General features: G+C 43.2%; 1 protein-coding gene across 11 annotated transcripts in view; it reads right to left on the bottom strand.

Moving 5' to 3' along the window:
- The window catches only part of Fmnl2 (formin-like 2), a 275,597-nt gene that overhangs the window by 111,233 nt on the left and 147,184 nt on the right, over positions 1–17,180 (bottom strand). For all 11 annotated transcript variants that reach the window (XM_039106785.2, XM_039106787.2, XM_039106784.2 and 8 more), the window contains exon 2: positions 6,411–6,494. In XM_039106785.2, the coding sequence (XP_038962713.1) occupies positions 6,411–6,494 (84 nt within the window). The remainder of the gene's footprint in view (positions 1–6,410; positions 6,495–17,180) is intronic.

The following is a 17,180-nucleotide window of genomic DNA, read 5'->3' as shown; positions in this document are numbered from 1 at the left end:
CCAAATAAAAAACAAAAGGGAAGGTTGGCAGCCAACTTGAAAAAGAATCACTCACCCACCCCCAAATGAGTAAAAGTAAGTGTCATTTCACCACACACTGCGCAATTTCAAAAGGTAATGTAAAACTGCGAGCAATTTAGCACCAAACAGTATTACAGTAGAGATGTCCCGGGTCAAAGTACAGAAGGTCAGAGGAAGATGGCTGCTTCTCTCCCAACAGTTGGGTAAGCAGGGCTAAATGTAGAATCAAAGCCTCTAAGGAGGGGATAGTGGTAAATGATGATTAAATCTGAAGTCTGGGAGCAGAAGAAGCCACTCTTGCAGGAGGAGGGGATGGAGCCACCCTTGTAAGAGAAAGGGATGGAACCACTCTAGTAAGAGGAGGCGGATGGGACCACTCTTGCATGAGGAGGAGACAGAAGGATTTTGCAGGAGTTGTGTGGGGATGGAACCAATCTTGTATGTGGTGTTCAGTCTGCTCCCCACTAACTCTGCTCCACTCTGGCTGCACTTAAGAGCAGATGTTGGCAATGAAGCAGGTTATAAAGCACTCCCTGAGCCCTGGTCCCTATTCACTCACTACCTCTGGTGTTCTGAGAAGCCCCAGTCACCTAAAGCTGACACTCCATACATGATCAGCTCCCCGTGCCCTTTGCTTACTTGCCAACGAGCTCCAAGTGGTTCATAAATCATGCACAACGAAACACTAAAACCAGGGCCAGTAGATCAGCAGGTACAGGCACCTGCTGCACAAGCCTGGAGATCTAAGTTCAATTCCCAGAACCAATGTGATGGTGGAAGAAGTAAACTGACTGCACACAATTGTCCTCTGAACTCCACACACGTGTCAGAATGCAGGCTCTCACATACGTTCACAACAATAATTTAAAAACGATAAAGTAAAAATGAACCAGGTGGTGGTTCATGCCTGTAATCTCAGTACCTTGGGAGACTAAAGGAGGAGGATGCCAAAAAGCATGGGTTAGACCGTAGTGCCTAGTGTAAGTTCTCTGCCAGCCTGAGGCACAGAGAAAGATCCTGCTTCAAACCAAAAAGATGAAAGGGAAGGAAGGACAGAAGCAAGGCAATAGGAGATGAGGAAGGAGATGGAGCTTAGTCAAGTCTTTCCTAAAGCATCTGTCTGTCGCTCTGTATTTGCTCCTTCTGGGAAAGGCAGAGCAGGCTCAACTCACAGGGCACTTACGTTCTATTAAAGCGAGTAAACTCTGTACACCAGTCAGGCTGATAGATAACAGTCATCTTGTTCAGAACAATGGCCACAAGTGTGGACAACCTCAAGCCAAACTTTTTCAATGGCAAAAATCATTGCAGAAGGAAAATATGAACCAAAAATAATTAGAGGGTGGTCCTGGATGAGGCTTGTAAACAAACTGTGTCATTAAAATACCAGAGTGGGGAAGGAAGGAGGACCACACATCTGACTCTGAATATTGCAGCAGCCAAAGATGCAGGGAGGAGTGTGCAAGCTCCGTGATTCACATCGCCCCAGTGGTGACTGTCTGTGGAATGGAAACCGAGCTACTTTCTGCAAAGTCTCCTACTATGTTCCAACACTGCCATTCACCAAGTTCCCTGGAAAGTTTGTTTGTTTGGTTTTTTTTAAAACACTATGGCTAAAGCATGTATCTCAAGCAACATATCAGATCAACATGGCTATTTCAAAATGAAAAAAAAATGTATTTGTGTGTCCAGGTGTCTTAGAATGATGTCAGGCATCAATCAACACACCCCACAGTATCCGAGGTTTTACAACTAAGGCTTTCTTAACCTAAAAGCCTACAGTTGACGCTTTTCCTCGCAGCATCGTATAAGCATGTGTTGACAGCAAAAAGTACACGTGGGTAGCATGAGAAGATCTACTCAATAGAGTCCATTTTCCTGAACTCTTAGGAGCAAGTTGGTGACAAAAACAATACTGGTAGCGATGTTTAACATCTTATCCTTCAGCAAGTGTAGAAGCAACCACAGAGTTTATTTATAAAGTGCCTACTGGGGCTAGAGAGATGGCTCAGTGGTTAAGAGCACTGACTGCTCTTCTAGAGGACCTGAGTTCAATTCCCAGCAACCACATGGTGGCTCACAACCATCTGTAATGGGATCTGATGCCCTCTTCTGGTGTATCTGAAGACAGCGACAATGTACTCACATAAAATAAACATAAATCTTTAAAAAAATAGATAAATAAGAGCCTGCTTTATCTATATCCATATGCTTTACGACAGTTACCTCTAATTATCACAATAAACGAGGTGCTCACATTCTTAAATTAATGAGAAAGATTATTCTGCAGTAGATGTCTTTTCTAAATGTTATATAGTGTAATAAATTGTCAAATGTACATAAAAGCTGGGAGTGTCCTAAAATGAACCCTGACATATCTCAAAGCCAGGTTTTAACAGTTGCTGGGATATTTGCAGAGTTTCTTGATTAGACCCCTTATTTTCTCCTTTGATAAAGCATTGCAAAGGAAACCTTAATTATATCTCTCACCCCACATCAGGATCCACGTCTCTAAAGCTGAAGACAGAAATATATATATAAATATATATAAACATAAATATATATATATATACAAAGCTAAAAATCAAACCCAACAAAGTTGAGCAGCAGCTGCCCAGACTCTTCTCAGCCACTAATCCAATGTTCCCAGTTTTTCAAGAAAATTTTACCTTTAATTTGCTCACAATGGGATCCTAAACAGATTTGGGATTAAAAGAAGCTTTCTAGTAAGTTTCTTCTTCCTCCTTTGGGTTTCCTACCCTGCAGTGTTTAAATAAGTATTTTTGAAACTGAATTATCAATTTATATTCAAAAACGTATACTGTTAAGAACACAGTTCCTGCATATTCACACGGTTGCATAACCATCATTCTGTGCAACCACAGAGCTTTCTGTCAGATCAGAGAAAAACCCACGGCCGACAGCCGCTGCTCATCCCTGGCTGTGTCAACTATTAACCTACTTTCTCATCTACAGGGCTTCCTATTCTAGACACCTCATATAAACACAGTCACAAAACTTATCATCACTACCCATCAGGTAAACACCCAGACAGACCCACATATGTGTGTCATGATCCACATATGGGATTAAAATAAGCACCCGTAGGGAACAGCACATGGCAGATGCTTTCAGCTCCTGTCCCTCGGGTCCCTCCCACATATACATAGGACAAATGACAGCTACACATGAGGCACTCTAATGGGGTAAACATATGCACAAGAAGTCATTTCTGTTGGCTGGCACCAGTTTTCACAATGAAGTATGCATAAGTAACCAATACTGGTTATAGATCATAGCAGCCACGGTGTGGCAAGGCTCGGTGTCAAGCTTCAACTCCCTTTTACTGAAATATAACATACTACAAACAGGAAAACAAAGAGAAACCTGAACGTTTCTCTCTTAGTGCATCCCTTCCATCCCTGCCCCTAGGAATAAAGCTAGAAGGAATCTGCGAATAGACAAATAAGAAATACTGAGAGTAAGAGTAAGTGTTCCCAGGGAAGAGCATGCCCGCTGGTTATCCAATACCAAGTGGTCAGCACTGAAGACATACATTCATACAAGTAACATCATACAGACTGAGCAGGGTATATTTAGGAATGTATAGAGAGAGAGTCAAGAATACAAGAAAGGAGTTATGGAATCAACCTCTAGAGCTAAGAAAAAATATGGAGGGCAGACATATTGGGGGTGTCCCTGCATGAAGGCCCCTAGAGGCTGTTATGTGAAGCTGTATGAGTATGAAACCTGGAGACCCCAGAATGTTGAGGATGCCAGAGATGTGGGACATCTGCAAAGTGTGTGTGTGTGTGTGTGTGTGTGTGTGTGTGTGTGTGTGTGTGTGTGTGTGTGTGTATGATCTGTAGTGGTTGAGTAAGAATGGACCACACGGGCTCATATATTTGAATGTTTAGTTATCAGAGAATAGAACTCTTTGATGGGATTAGGTGTAGCCTTGTTGGAGGAAGTCACACTCGTTCTCAGCCTGCAGACCAGCCCGTAGCTCTCAACTACTGCCCTAGAACCATGCCTTACATGCCTGCGACAGTGTTACATAGGATGGTGATAACAGACTAAGCCTCCAAAACTGTAAGCAAGACCCCAGTGAAACGCTTTCTTTTATGACAGCTGCCATGGTCAGTGCCTGTTGATGGCTACGGAAGAGTGATTAAAATGAGTGGGTTCCAGGGACTGGGATAGTGCTGTGGAAGGCCAGACCACACGGCTTGTTGGTAGAATGGATTAGGAAAGCACTTAATGTTTCAAGTCAAGTCAATCAGTAGAACTTGACAGTTTTGGCCACAAGGTTCTGACATTAGAGTCAAGGATACAATAAAGGAGTTGTGGAATCTATCTCCACAGCTAAGAAAAAATACTGAGGGCAGACATATGTTGGGGGTGTCCCTTATGGAGGCCCCGAGAGGTCATTATGTGAAGCAGTGAATGTGAAACCTGGAATATATTAGAGACCCCAGAATTTTGGAGATGCTGGAGATGTGGGATATCTGCAAAGAAGAAGTGATGACCAGGTGAAATAGAACAGAAAAAGGGAAGTGTATTACAGTCAACAATGCTGAAAAGAGTGAGAGATCTTAAGAGTGCTTTGATATCAGACATGGAGATGAAGAACTTTGAGTTTGCCCAGATGGTTTTTGGTCCAGGATTTTTTTCACTATGCTCACTTTACTCCCTTTTGAGATGGTAATGTATATCCTGTGCCATTGTATGTTGAAAGTATGTGATAATGAGTTCTGATTTTTACAAGGACTTACAGTTAAGAGATTGCCAGATGTCTCAGAAGAAGCTTAGAATTTTCAAATAGTGTTGATACTGTGAAAGACTAGGAAAACTTTTAAAGATGGGATAAATGCATTTTGTATTATGATATGGTTGCAAACCTATAGACACCAGGGAGTGGAATGTGGTAGTTGAATAGGAGTGGCCCTCATAGGCTCATAAACTCACATTAGAGTAGAACTTTTTGAGAGGATTAGAAGGATTAGGAGGTGTGGCCTTGTTGAAGGAAGTGTGTCCCAGGGGTGGGCTTTGAGCTTTTAAAGACACAAAGTCCAGTGTCTTTCTCTGCCTAAAGATTAGAATGTAGCTTTCAATTACGTCTTTAGCACCATGCAGCAGTCAGTGTTAATAAACTAGACCTCTAAAACTGTAATCAATTTCCCAGTTAAGTGCTCTCTTTTATAAGAGCCGCCTTGACCATGGTATTTCTTCATGGCAATAAAATAGTGAGGAAGACACATATATGCATGCAACAACCATTAGTGAAAAAAGAAGCCACGAGTTTGAAAAGGAAATAGATTAGAAATTTTGGAGTGAAGAAGAGAAAGGGAAAATGATAAAATGTATATAACCTCAAAAACATGTGTGTGTGTGTGTCTGTGTGTGTGTGTGTGTGTGTGTGTGTGTGTGTGTGTGTGTGTGTGTGTGTTGAAGGAAGGAAAGAAGGCAGGTAACTCAGCCTACCTTTGCCTCTGTGTTCTGTATGTCTTCCCCACCTTGGGTATGGAATTAAACCCTAGACCTCATGCATGCTAAGTAAGACGCTGCCATCAAGCCATATTCTAATTTATAAAGAAAAACTCCCACCTGTACAAAGGATACTCACAGACATGGTCACTGGCAAATGTATCAATACATAGAAGTGTGTGTGTGTGTGTGTGTGTGTGTGTGTGTGTGTGTGTGTGTGTGTGTGAAAAGGGGGGCAGATAAGGGGGTGCTGATCACACATAAAAAATAGGGAAAATAGAAGAGGTATTTCTAGGCACTATGCCGGGGGTTGGGGGATAGGCACCTTTTCTTTTGAAGTACAGAGCTCATACTTTTGATTTCCTATGTAGAGGACCCAGAGAACCATGCTTATGACACTGACCACAGAGTAAGATTTAAATATAAAGGAAAGACAAAAAAAAAAAAAAAAAAGCATTTACTTCTTACTTTATACCCCTCAGAAGGGTGTGAATCATGAGTTAAAAACAAAATAGAAATGGCTGGGAACTAGTTAAAGCGGTCAGCAATGTTATTGGCTACCCATGTCTCTCTATAAACAATTTACCTTCTCCCATGACGGTATGCCAGTTTTCAGGAAGGCCAATTAAACCGTAAGACCTACCACTTGCTACAGAAGGCAAACAGAATGGATAACTCCATTTTGAGTTGTCCACTTAACCTGCTTTCTCATGAAATATTTCAAATAATGAAAAAAACTAACGTAGTAATTTTCTACCTTTCCTCTGTTGATAAGAAACCCAGACACCAAAAACTAGGACGGAGAAACCCACGCATCTCCCAGAAAAAAAGCTCAGCTCACACAGGAACAACAAACTATTTGTCTTTGCTTGCTTCCCCTACAGAAAACGGCTGTTTCTTACCTGGTCACAGATCAGCTCCCATTTTTTCTCATTGTCATACTGCCGCAGTAGCCTGGCTTTGTCAGGAGGTAGGTTCATAGCATTCTGTGAAAATAGAAAGTAAAAAGAGGTGTTACCTGCCACTGTGTGTCACAGGTAGAGAAAAAAAGAACCACTAAGGTCCTTTCATAACAGCATTTCAGTGCCTAGCAAATGATTCAGTCAGGGTACCTGGAGAAGTCATTCCCACATCCCTCTGTGACTCATTTATGTATGAGGGAAACACTCAGACCCACACTTGGGAGATGAAAGTAAGGAGCAGCCTGCTTTAAAACAATCAGACAAGCATCTCAGCAGAAGTGGCCCTGTCCAATCATTTCGTGGTAGCCTCCCTTTCTAACCAATAAAGAGGTCAGAAGCGGCTTTTCAGAAACTATGGTTCCTGTGTAGACACAAAGACACCAAAAGAAGACTCAAAGGCTAAAATCACTGATAGAAACTGTCAAATTTGCATAGATGACAGGAAGAGATGCCTTCTATATCAGCATAGCAACTCGAGTTCATCCACAGATCCCACATGAAAGTGAGGGAGAACAAAATAAAAGGCAGATAAACCAATAACCGTAACTGTCTTCTGGACAGGCCCTCTGTGAAGAAGACATGGCATTCCCTCTGGCTTCCTAACATTAGCCAATCAATTCAACTCTTTTTTTTTTTTTTTGGTTCTTTTTTTCAGAGCTGGGGACCGAACCCAGGGCCTTGCGCTTCCTAGGTAAGCGCTCTACCACTGAGCTAAATCCCCAGCCCCTCAATTCAACTCTTAACTGCTTGCATACAAAGTTGAGTAAGCAGCAAAGGATAGATACCGAGGTCAACAAGATATTTTAGACTCAAACTCTGTGGCAACTAGGACACACATTCTGCAGAGCTGAGCGTGGACTTCCCTGAATACAGGCAAATAACTGATCATACACATTACCAAGATCCTTAACAGTGGGACTTAGTGACGAAGTCAGAGAGCCCAGAAGGAATTCAGATTTGTCTACTTCCTCTCTAAAGGCTCCGTGTTCTAAACACTTGAACTAAGCACTCACTTAAGGTGTTATATCTCTTGATCACCCGACCCCAACATTGACACATTAAAGCCATCCCTACTGAAACAATGCAGGTTCTTGTCTAGGCCAATATTTGGGACAGCAGATGCAAAAGCCTTGACCTGTCAAGACCCCCCAATGCTCTGAAGGCTTTGGCTTTCAGGCTTGCAACTAGACCATCCTGGTGGGGTTTTCATGCTTTTAAAGAGTGGGCAAACTGACTTAACGTCAGGGGAGCCCCATGTGATGACTTGAGAGGTTTAACCCCCAAGTATTTCCCCTAAACTCAGCCCGCCATGCATATTGATAGTTCTTAAATATATCTACCATCTAATTATTTGAATAGAAGCCATCAGACTTCAGAATTTTAAAGGGTTATTCTTTTTAAGGTTTTAATCCCTTCTGTGCTGACAGTGGACTTAGAAATATAGACCCTAGAGTTTTAAGTGGAACTACTAAAACTTCTTAAATATCGAAATACGCAAAATGGGGGAAAGAGTTTCATGTGACCCAGCTCCTTGGAACAGCTACTTAAATTAGAAAGAAAAAGTATCTAAGTGACTCTGTTCAGTTTTATTTAAAAAAAAAAAAAGCTAAGCAGTCAACCTTGGGATATGGTGAGGAATTCTGTGTAGTTCTCTCTTTGGGGGAGGGGCACGGGTTTATTTACTGTTAGATAAACAGCTCTCCATTGCTTATTTGTGAAATGTTTTCCTCCTAAACCGGTTCGTGGCCCTCAGATTAGTACCCCTGGGGATGATTACATGCAGTACAAGATTGCAAGATAAGTTAAGTGAGTTTTCCCCTCCAGTCCTCATTAATCTCCAGAGATAGGAAGGAATTTTTTAAATGCCTGAGCTACAATGTCCAAAGCAGTGTGTTACGCATGAAGCGTGTCTAATCTCAATCTTCAAGCATGTGAGGTTGATACGATTTCCCCAGTTAGAGGAGAAACAAGCCTGGGTGAACTTGGTTAACCTGCTTAAGGCTGCACAGCCTCACAGGTAACAAACCCTAAGTTCCCACGGTACAATAGAAGAGTGCCACCAAGTTCGTTTCGCAGTAAAATAAAATGCCAAGTTACTTTTCTCTGCTAAGCATTCGAGCAAGTAGTTAGCAACGGTGATTGGAGGGCCTTGTTGACTTAAAAAAGGTTTACGATGCTCCCCCTACACTCTTATTTTGATTAAACAGCCTTCTGTAAGACGAATGCTTTTGAAGCATCCTCTCTGTACAAATGCTATGCAACATGCCAGTGGCCCTAGAAAGTCTTGCATTGTGACGGAAAGACAAAAGCTTTTCTAACTCTGACAAGTCTCCGCAGAGGATCTCAGAAGGAAGCATGGATTGGGTGAGGATACAGGAATGACAATGGAAATTTAAACATGAGCAGAGGTCAAAGTGAAGCGTGGACAGAAAGCTGCTGAGCAGAGCTAACGGAAAGTAGACTGTGGGACAGGGGCGTGTGGCACAGTCAAAGCGCTCAGAGTAGCCAGGGTAGCCAGAAAGAGACCAAGAATGAAGGGGAAAAAAAGAGGGTGAGCCGGGGTTGGGGATTTAGCTCAGTGGTAAAGCGCTTGCCTAGCAAGCGCAAGGCCCTGGGTTCAGTCCCCAGCTTCGAAAAAAAAGAAAAAAGAAAAAAAAAAAAAGACGGTGAGTCAAAGCCGTTACATGAGCAGAAATGCGACTCGAGGTACTTAAATGTAAAGTGTAACACAGAGCCCACAAATGCCTACACGAATGTCTGTGTGCATGCATGGAGTGGCCATGGAAACCAGAAGAGAGCATCAGCTGCCCTAAGACCCGAGTTACAGAGGTTTGTGAGTCTCCATGTGGGCACTGGGAATGGAACCTGGACCTCTGGAAGAGCAGCCAGTGCTCTTAGCTGCTTGCAGAGCCATCTCTCCAGCCCCTCAAACAGTTGAACCCCTAGTGAACCGTGATTGTTGGGGGGAAGGCAGTAATGGAGGGAGGATGGGAGGGGTTAGGGGGATGTTGGCCCGGAAACCGGGAAAGGGAATAACAATGGAAATGTAAATAAGAAATACCCAAGTTAATAAAGATGAAAAAGAAAGGAAGGAAGGAAGGAAGGAAGGAAGGAAGGAAGGAAGGAAGGAAGGAAGGAAGGAAGGAAGGAAGGGATATAAGCGAGTAGTTTTCTCAAGTCGCTGCACATAGAATGATGCATACAGAATGATGAGGAGTAGCAAACAGAAGCGGAGGGGCCAGGGCAGAGGCTGGGGCAGCAGCACACACGAGTTACGGTTATCAGTGAGGGAGCAAACGTGTACTGAGGGAGCTGAGGAGCTGAGCTCAGCCGGTAAAGTACTTGCTGTATACAAATATGAAGCCACTCAGATCTCCAGAACCCAGGTCAAAATCACATCCATGGGGTAGCCCTTTGTTAACCCAGAATACAGAAAGGAGAGAGAGGGAGCAAGCTGGCTAGCCAGATTAGCCAAACACCAAGCTCCAAGTCTAAAGAGATTCTGCCCCTGTATTCAAGATGGAAATCAATAAAAAGGACACCCAATGATGTCAACCTCAACATCCACAGGCACTGTGTGACGTGCACTCATACCCACTCGAAAATAAATATACACATAAACACCACACGCGCGCAAAAGGGAATGAGGTTACGAAAGACAAGTTCAATGAAGCCTGACTGGATAGACTTAAGGACTGGGAGGATATCAAGACGCAATGCCGTAACTTTAGCTTGGGGTAGATGCCAGTCCGTGGAAGGGAGGAGCACACACAGAAGGCATGTCTGTGTGGAGGAAGTGATAAAGAATCAAATCTCCTGGGCTGCAGAGATGCCTCAGTGGTTAAGAGCACTGACTGCTCTCCCAGAGGTCCTGAGTTCAAATCCCAGCAACCACATGGTGGCTCACAATCATCTGTAATGAGATCTGATGCCCTCTTCTGGTGTGTCTGAAGACAGCTACAGTGTACTCATATAAAATAAACAAACAAACAAACAAACAAACAAACAAGAATCAAATCTCCTTAACATCCCTGTCTAGATCTGAGAACTTATGGGGAAACCAAGAGAACAGTCAAAGCCAATGTCATGAGTTTGGAGGTGGGAGACCAGGTCTGCATTGCCCTGAATTAGAAGAGTCTCATCATACTACTTTCAATTCAAGAACAGTTCTTGTCAGGAGTGGCAGCCCCACACCAGAGTTAAAAACAATGGGGACGCAATGTAATTATAATCTCAAAAAACATGTAAGTAATTCAAAAAATTAAAACGACACTCGCTAGTCATCCATCAAGCATCTAAAAACACCAGCCTTTCAGTCAGTCCTCTGGGATGCTCAGGCAGAGTACAGCTAAGTAATCCCAAGGGGACTTACTTTAGAATCAGACATCCATAGAAACTGGCAAAAACTACTCTAAAATTTTTTCAGAGTGAACGCTTCCTGTTCTACTGTACAAGAGAGGACTCTAAGATCCGCCCTAAATATTGATGCAGGTAACTCAGAAAAATAGAGTCTATCCCCATATTCCTTTAATATACAAGTAAGTAAACCAGTAAATCTGATTTGTCCAGATGTGAACATCAATTTCTAGGTTTCCCAGCAATGATATTGCGGCCTCACCCAGAAGTACTGACACTTGAGTCACAGAGCTCTGCTCCCCTTCTCTTACCCATCAGCTCCTGCAGAAATCATTGGGCTCTATAAATTTAAACATAGAGGCACTACATGCAAATGCCTGCCAACAGTCCACTTGAAGATGCCCTGTGTTGAAAAGCACGGTGAATGTTAATTACCCATTCTATACTGAATGAGTTGCTCGCTACAATAAATTCATCATTAAGAGTGTTCTTTCTGCAAGGAACATCCTTCCCTTCCACTCTGGCTAATCAGCTTGGCCACTGTTCATCGTTAGGACCACTGTGCTACGAGAAGGCACCCTGCTTGAATTCTGACAGCAATACATCCATGACATTTGACACTTTTTTCTGTTAATGCCCAATGCACAGGATGGCAGCCACTACACTTTAAGGAGGTTGTGCAATAAGTAAATGAGAAGATGTAGTCATCCTCTCAGTTCAAAGTATCACTGATCAGTTCACTGATCTAGAGTTTGTTTTGAACTCTAAGTACCCACGCTAATGGGGCGTTTTACTTATTACTTTTCAGATGAGAATTCATTGGAAATAGTCTACAATTCTAGTATTTCCCAGCAAGTAAAATGAATGTTAGGGATTCTTTCACTGCATGTAATCCTCAGGAACTCCTGTCTTGTCACCAGTACCTTCACACGGCTATCAACTGCCGTAATTAATCTACTCAAGGACAGCTATACTGACAGCCTCCATTCTAGCACCAAGTGCTTTCCTTAATAAAACCATTTCGAAACAAAAGTTTTGAGAGCAATGGCATATTCACATTTCTGAATATTTTATAAAGACATTAATAATGGCTACAAAGCATCTATCATAGCTATCCATTTGAAGTTATAGTTGCAGATTAATATTGAATGTAACAGGGGGTGGAATGGAGGTACCCAGTTCATTCAGAAACAAACCAACTCACGCTGGACAGTATAGGATTTTCTGATCCCACTCTTGCCCTGGGTACTTGGTAAAAATGGAAACCTGTAAAATATCCTTCTTTTACCTCATATCCTCAGGGTTCAAAGTGAGACACCTACAAGACAGTGTTGAAGGCGAGTAGCAGCACACTATGCTTAGTATTAGCTAGCACAGTGGTGACCTTACCATCTCACAAAGGAAGCCCACGGTTATTAAGCAGAGGATTCTCTAATGGGAAATGTTCCAAAATGACTACTTACAAGATAGAGAAGCCCTGGGTTTTGTAAGTCATGTTGCTTCTGGAAGAATATAAACCAGAAGAACCAGAAGAGGAACTGGGTTGGACACAGACAGTGAAGTCACTGATAGCTGGCAAGTCAGCCAAAGGGAACCTGGGGGGAGGGGGTTTACACTAACGCAGGACAGCACCTCAAAATAGTACAAGTTCAGAGAAAAGACCACTTTTTTCTAGGGATGGGGCATGGTCTGTAGGGAGAGTAGCAATGAATGGTATCCAGTGCCACGAGGGTTATTACTGACCTATAATAACTATATAATAATATATAATGTATAAACTATAAGTAGGCTCTGTCTGCAGATGTAACCATGACTCCTCCACCCTTGATAGTGTGACCTGGGGTAAATTACTGAAACTAAGCCTCAGTTTCCCCTCTGGTGGCATGGAGATGTTCACAGAATGGCCACGAGGGCGATGGTGGTAATGAGGTGGCAATGACACAGTGTTGCAGAGAAAGCAAACCAGGAGATAATGCACCCAAAAGAGCAGTAGAGCACATGGGGGCTACAGACAGACAGTGTTCACAGTGTTGTTACTTTAGCCAGATGCAAAGGTATGGGAGGAGGTAAGAGCCACAACGCACAGAGAATAGACTGGGGGGGGGGGGGGGGGCGGGGAATACAGAGGTAGCTTAAGGTTAGTGTGAACTCCAGACGCGAAATGCACAAGTTACAGCGGAGCAGAGACAAGTGGCGCCTGGGGAAGTGAATCTGCAGGAAAAGGAAAAGAGGAAAAGCTGCTCCACCTCCTCTTATTCTTCCACCAAGTTATTCTCCCCTGCAGGATGACTGGGAGATCAGGCAGTAAGGCATCCGTTCTCCAGCACAGGAGGACAGCAAGGGATGAGGGCAGCAGGGGGTTGACTGCCAGCTCCCCACTTGGCTCCCTCTTCTTTTCAGCTGAAAAGCCATCCACTTCCACGACCTACATCTGTGACTACCTGACATCCTTAATTGTAACATCTCCCTAACCTAGAGGACACTGGTAAGCTCGCTTGTTACCTCGTGCATGACTCAGGCAGGCAGCCAGCCAAATGGTTCCCCTGAGTGAATCACTATAGCCAGTCGGCCTCTCATTATCACTGTTGCTTTATTTAATCATTGAGGGGATTGATGTCATTCCAGGGAGCCAGAGAAGTCCACTGGGAGTGTAAATAAGTCTCTCCCTAATCTGGTTCCATCTATAAAAATAAAACCTGACTGGAAACTTGTCCTTTGTAGGGAACAAGTCACACTTCTGACCCCCCATTCCAATCTTAGATGCAATCTGTTTTCTTTGAAAGCTTGCTTTCTGTGAGCATTGAATGAAATATGTACCCATTCACAAGTCCGGACCCAAGTTGGGCTTGAAGCTTTTATATCCATAATCCATCCCTTTGGAAAGATGAGGCAGGAGATCACTATGAGTAATGGTTAATCTAAGCCACTTAGTGAGGTCTAGACCAACCTGAGCTATAGAGAGAGGTCCTGTCTCAAATAAAACAAAAATGTACAGAACTGGAAAAATAAGCTTGTGCCCCCCTAGTTCAAACCCTGCTGTCCTTTTCAGGTGAACAGAAACATTCATCGGGACCATGTAAATGCTTGGCACCAGCTGCTGGAGAGATGAGCTTTCATGCAGAACCTACTGTGCATAGGCCAGCTATGCTGACAAAAGTGCACTGGGAATTGTGAGTGAGACCGAATAGGAGAGCTGGTCTCCACAGATGAGTACTGCTGGCAAGGCAATCACTGAGGGTGCATTCCCTGCACACTGGCTCCTTGTTCCTTGTTCTACCAGCTCAGGTGAGTCAATACCCAACAAATGCCATAACCACACAAACCCCTTCTGGCTATAAGCCCAACTGAAGTATAGGTTGCTGTCAGTCAGGCTCATGATGCCCGATGTCTTGGCATGCTCTAGAGTTCACACAACCCTTCACTTCAAGTCTTCACACTGCTGTGCCAGAACTGTCTGCATGTACACATTCATTCACACACGGCCACACGAGAAATGCATGAAATGCCTTCATGGGCAGCCTCTGGACAACAGGAGGCTCGACGTTCACAGGCACTGTGCTGGTGGACACAGACCAAATTTAGGAAGTAGAAATAGGAAGATCAGGAGTTTGAGGCCAGCCTCAGCTACCCAAAAAGTCTAAAAACACAAACACCTGAATCAAAACCCAGAGAATGGCTTTTTTTTTTTTTTACGTAATATCAACTTCCTATGCCACAAAATTATGTTGTAAAAATAGCTCAATAGCATAAGTTCAAACTAACTATAAAGCAAATGAGACACACTCAACCACAATCAATGGAGTCTCCTCTCTCTCACCTGATAATTTATGGCAGTGTATTTTTACCTGTTTCTTCCCCTAAAATCCTGAGCCCCACCCTGCCCTCAACACTCCTCCCTCCGGTCTTGGAAGCTTAGGATGCTTAGTCTCCATGCCTTTGCATAGTCGGAGTCTTCCTCATATTCTTACATCTCATTACAAAGATAATCAAAGGGAAAAGGCTGTTTGAAACTACAGTCGACAAAGGGCATGGCTTATGAGGCAAAAGAACAATTATGCCTTTGTCTTTAAAATAAGCATTGCACAATCATGGCAAATAATTAAAGCCCCAACCAACTGAGGCTGGAATACTGGTCCTCACAGGACTTCCTCACCCTGATCCTAAGAACCAGAGAGGATTTGTCTATTAGGATCTGACTGCAGTGAAGAGCTCATATTGCTCTTCAACTAGACTCAAGTTCAGTTCCCAGCACTCAACATCAGAAGGATCAAGAACACCTCCAACTGCAGCTCCAGGAGATACAACTTGCATGTGCTGGCCCATGCACAGATTCACATGGTCAAATTTTTTTTTAATTTTTAAGAAGGATCTTAAAATGGAGAGGATCTCACGGAATACTCGAATAACCATACTCAACATACTCAGAATACTCAACATACTCACGAGCACCTATGAACGTGAGAACTTTCCTTAGACGCCCTCAGGATGGTGTGGATAAACGGGACACTTACTCCTACATTACTGTTGAGAATGCAAAACGGCATACCCAGTAGGAAAAACAATGTGCGCGTTCTTCAAAAAGTATCCACGACCAAGAATAGGGGCACATATCCATGACCCCAGCACTTAGGAGGCTGAAGCAGGCTAATCATGAGTTTGAGGCCAGCCTGGAATACAGCAGTATCTGCGTATCCATCTCAACAATACAAAAGGTATATACAAAATTAATAAATGACCCCACAATTCCATCCTACCTACACACACACACACACACACACAGAGAGAGAGAGAGAGAGAGAGAGCATTTAAGCAGATAACTAATATTTGTGAAAATATATAACTAAAACAACACTAATATTTATAACTCCAATATTCACAATAAGCAAAGGATAAAAAACCCCAAAGATCCAAAAGCAGATGACTGGAAAACAAAACACGGCATATACATGCAAAAGAATATTATTGGCCATAAATTACATCAGATTCTGTAATGGAATCTGATTCCCTCTTCTAGTGTACATGTAAACAAAGCATTCATATACACAAAATAAATTAAAAAATACATTCACACGATGTCCAAGGAGTGTCTTAATTAATTAATTAATTAATTTGCTTACTCACTTATTTGTTTATTTACTTGTTTATGAAGTACTGTGACAGGACAAGGTCCACCACCTTGTATTCTTGGTTCTTTTTTTTTTTTTTTTTCGGAGCTGGGGACCGAACCCAGTGCCTTGTGCTTCCTAGGTAAGCGCTCTACCACTGAGCTAAATCCCCAGCCACCACCACCTTGTATTCTTGATGAGGCCGTTTATGTTAGACCACATTTGATCTCCTTGATGGGAAGCCCAATGGAAAATTACCCAACTCTATTCTAGGAACCCTAGGTCAAGGTGCCCCAGCTGACTCATCTTGGCCTCTGTTAAACAGTTTCTTTGTACAAACTTCCTCCTGTCGCTGCAGAGCAAAATGCCAGGATGTGGGGTTTGCCTTTAAAAACCCCTTACTCAATACCTCTGTGCCCAACCTCCGGTTGGGTACAGTAGAGACTTTCATTGCCTATACACTGTGTTTGAGCAGTCTTCACCAGTGGGCACCCTGTACAAGTGTAACTCTATAAAATGCCATAAAAACAGAAGAATGTGTCCACACTCCGAAGACAGAGGCAGGTGGATGGATCTCTGTAAGCCAAACTGGTCTACAAAGTGAATTCTAGGCCTGACAGTGGAGAGATCACTTCAGGACAGTACCACCTGGATAAAATGGATTTTCTCTTCTGCCTCATCTGACCGGGACCCCAACACTGACAAAGATAAGGTAACTTTGGACCACTTTGCCAAGTCCTTTTTAGAAGAACTTGAAGGCAGCTTCGAGAAAACCTACCAGTTTGTCTAAGGTAAAAGAGGTAATACCGTGGTTCTAGAGAAAGGGGGGGGGGGACAAAAAACATGAACAGTAATGGCAGTGTTCAGGGAGACTGGCGAAAAGAGAGAGCCTACAGGATCTCAGAACACAGTAGGTCCAGGAGAGGTGCCACTCAACTTTAAGTGGTAGACTTGGCTATATTTGGGAAAAAGGAAAAAAGCATGCACATGGATACAGGGAAAAGGAGTGTGTGCATATAGTGTGGGGGTGCAGTGGGGGGTGTCAGTCCTCACTATATGGGTTCCCTGTATGCTCAGCTGGGTAAAGTACAGCTTGAGGGGCAAGGCACACAACTCCAGTAGCTGAACTCAGTCCAGCCACTCAATGTGTTCTAGAGGCAAATACTCTTCAGTTTCCTACAAAGCAGTGTTATGCTTCCCCAAGAGAGCTGTGAAGGTATACCAAGATACCATAGTGGCCATGAAATCT

This window comes from Rattus norvegicus, chromosome 3, assembly GCF_036323735.1.
Source record: "Rattus norvegicus strain BN/NHsdMcwi chromosome 3, GRCr8, whole genome shotgun sequence".
In the NCBI taxonomy this organism is placed as follows: domain Eukaryota; kingdom Metazoa; phylum Chordata; class Mammalia; order Rodentia; family Muridae; genus Rattus; species Rattus norvegicus.
The sequence above is the reverse complement of the archived record's forward strand: the minus strand, read 5'-3'. Positions and strand labels throughout refer to the sequence as shown.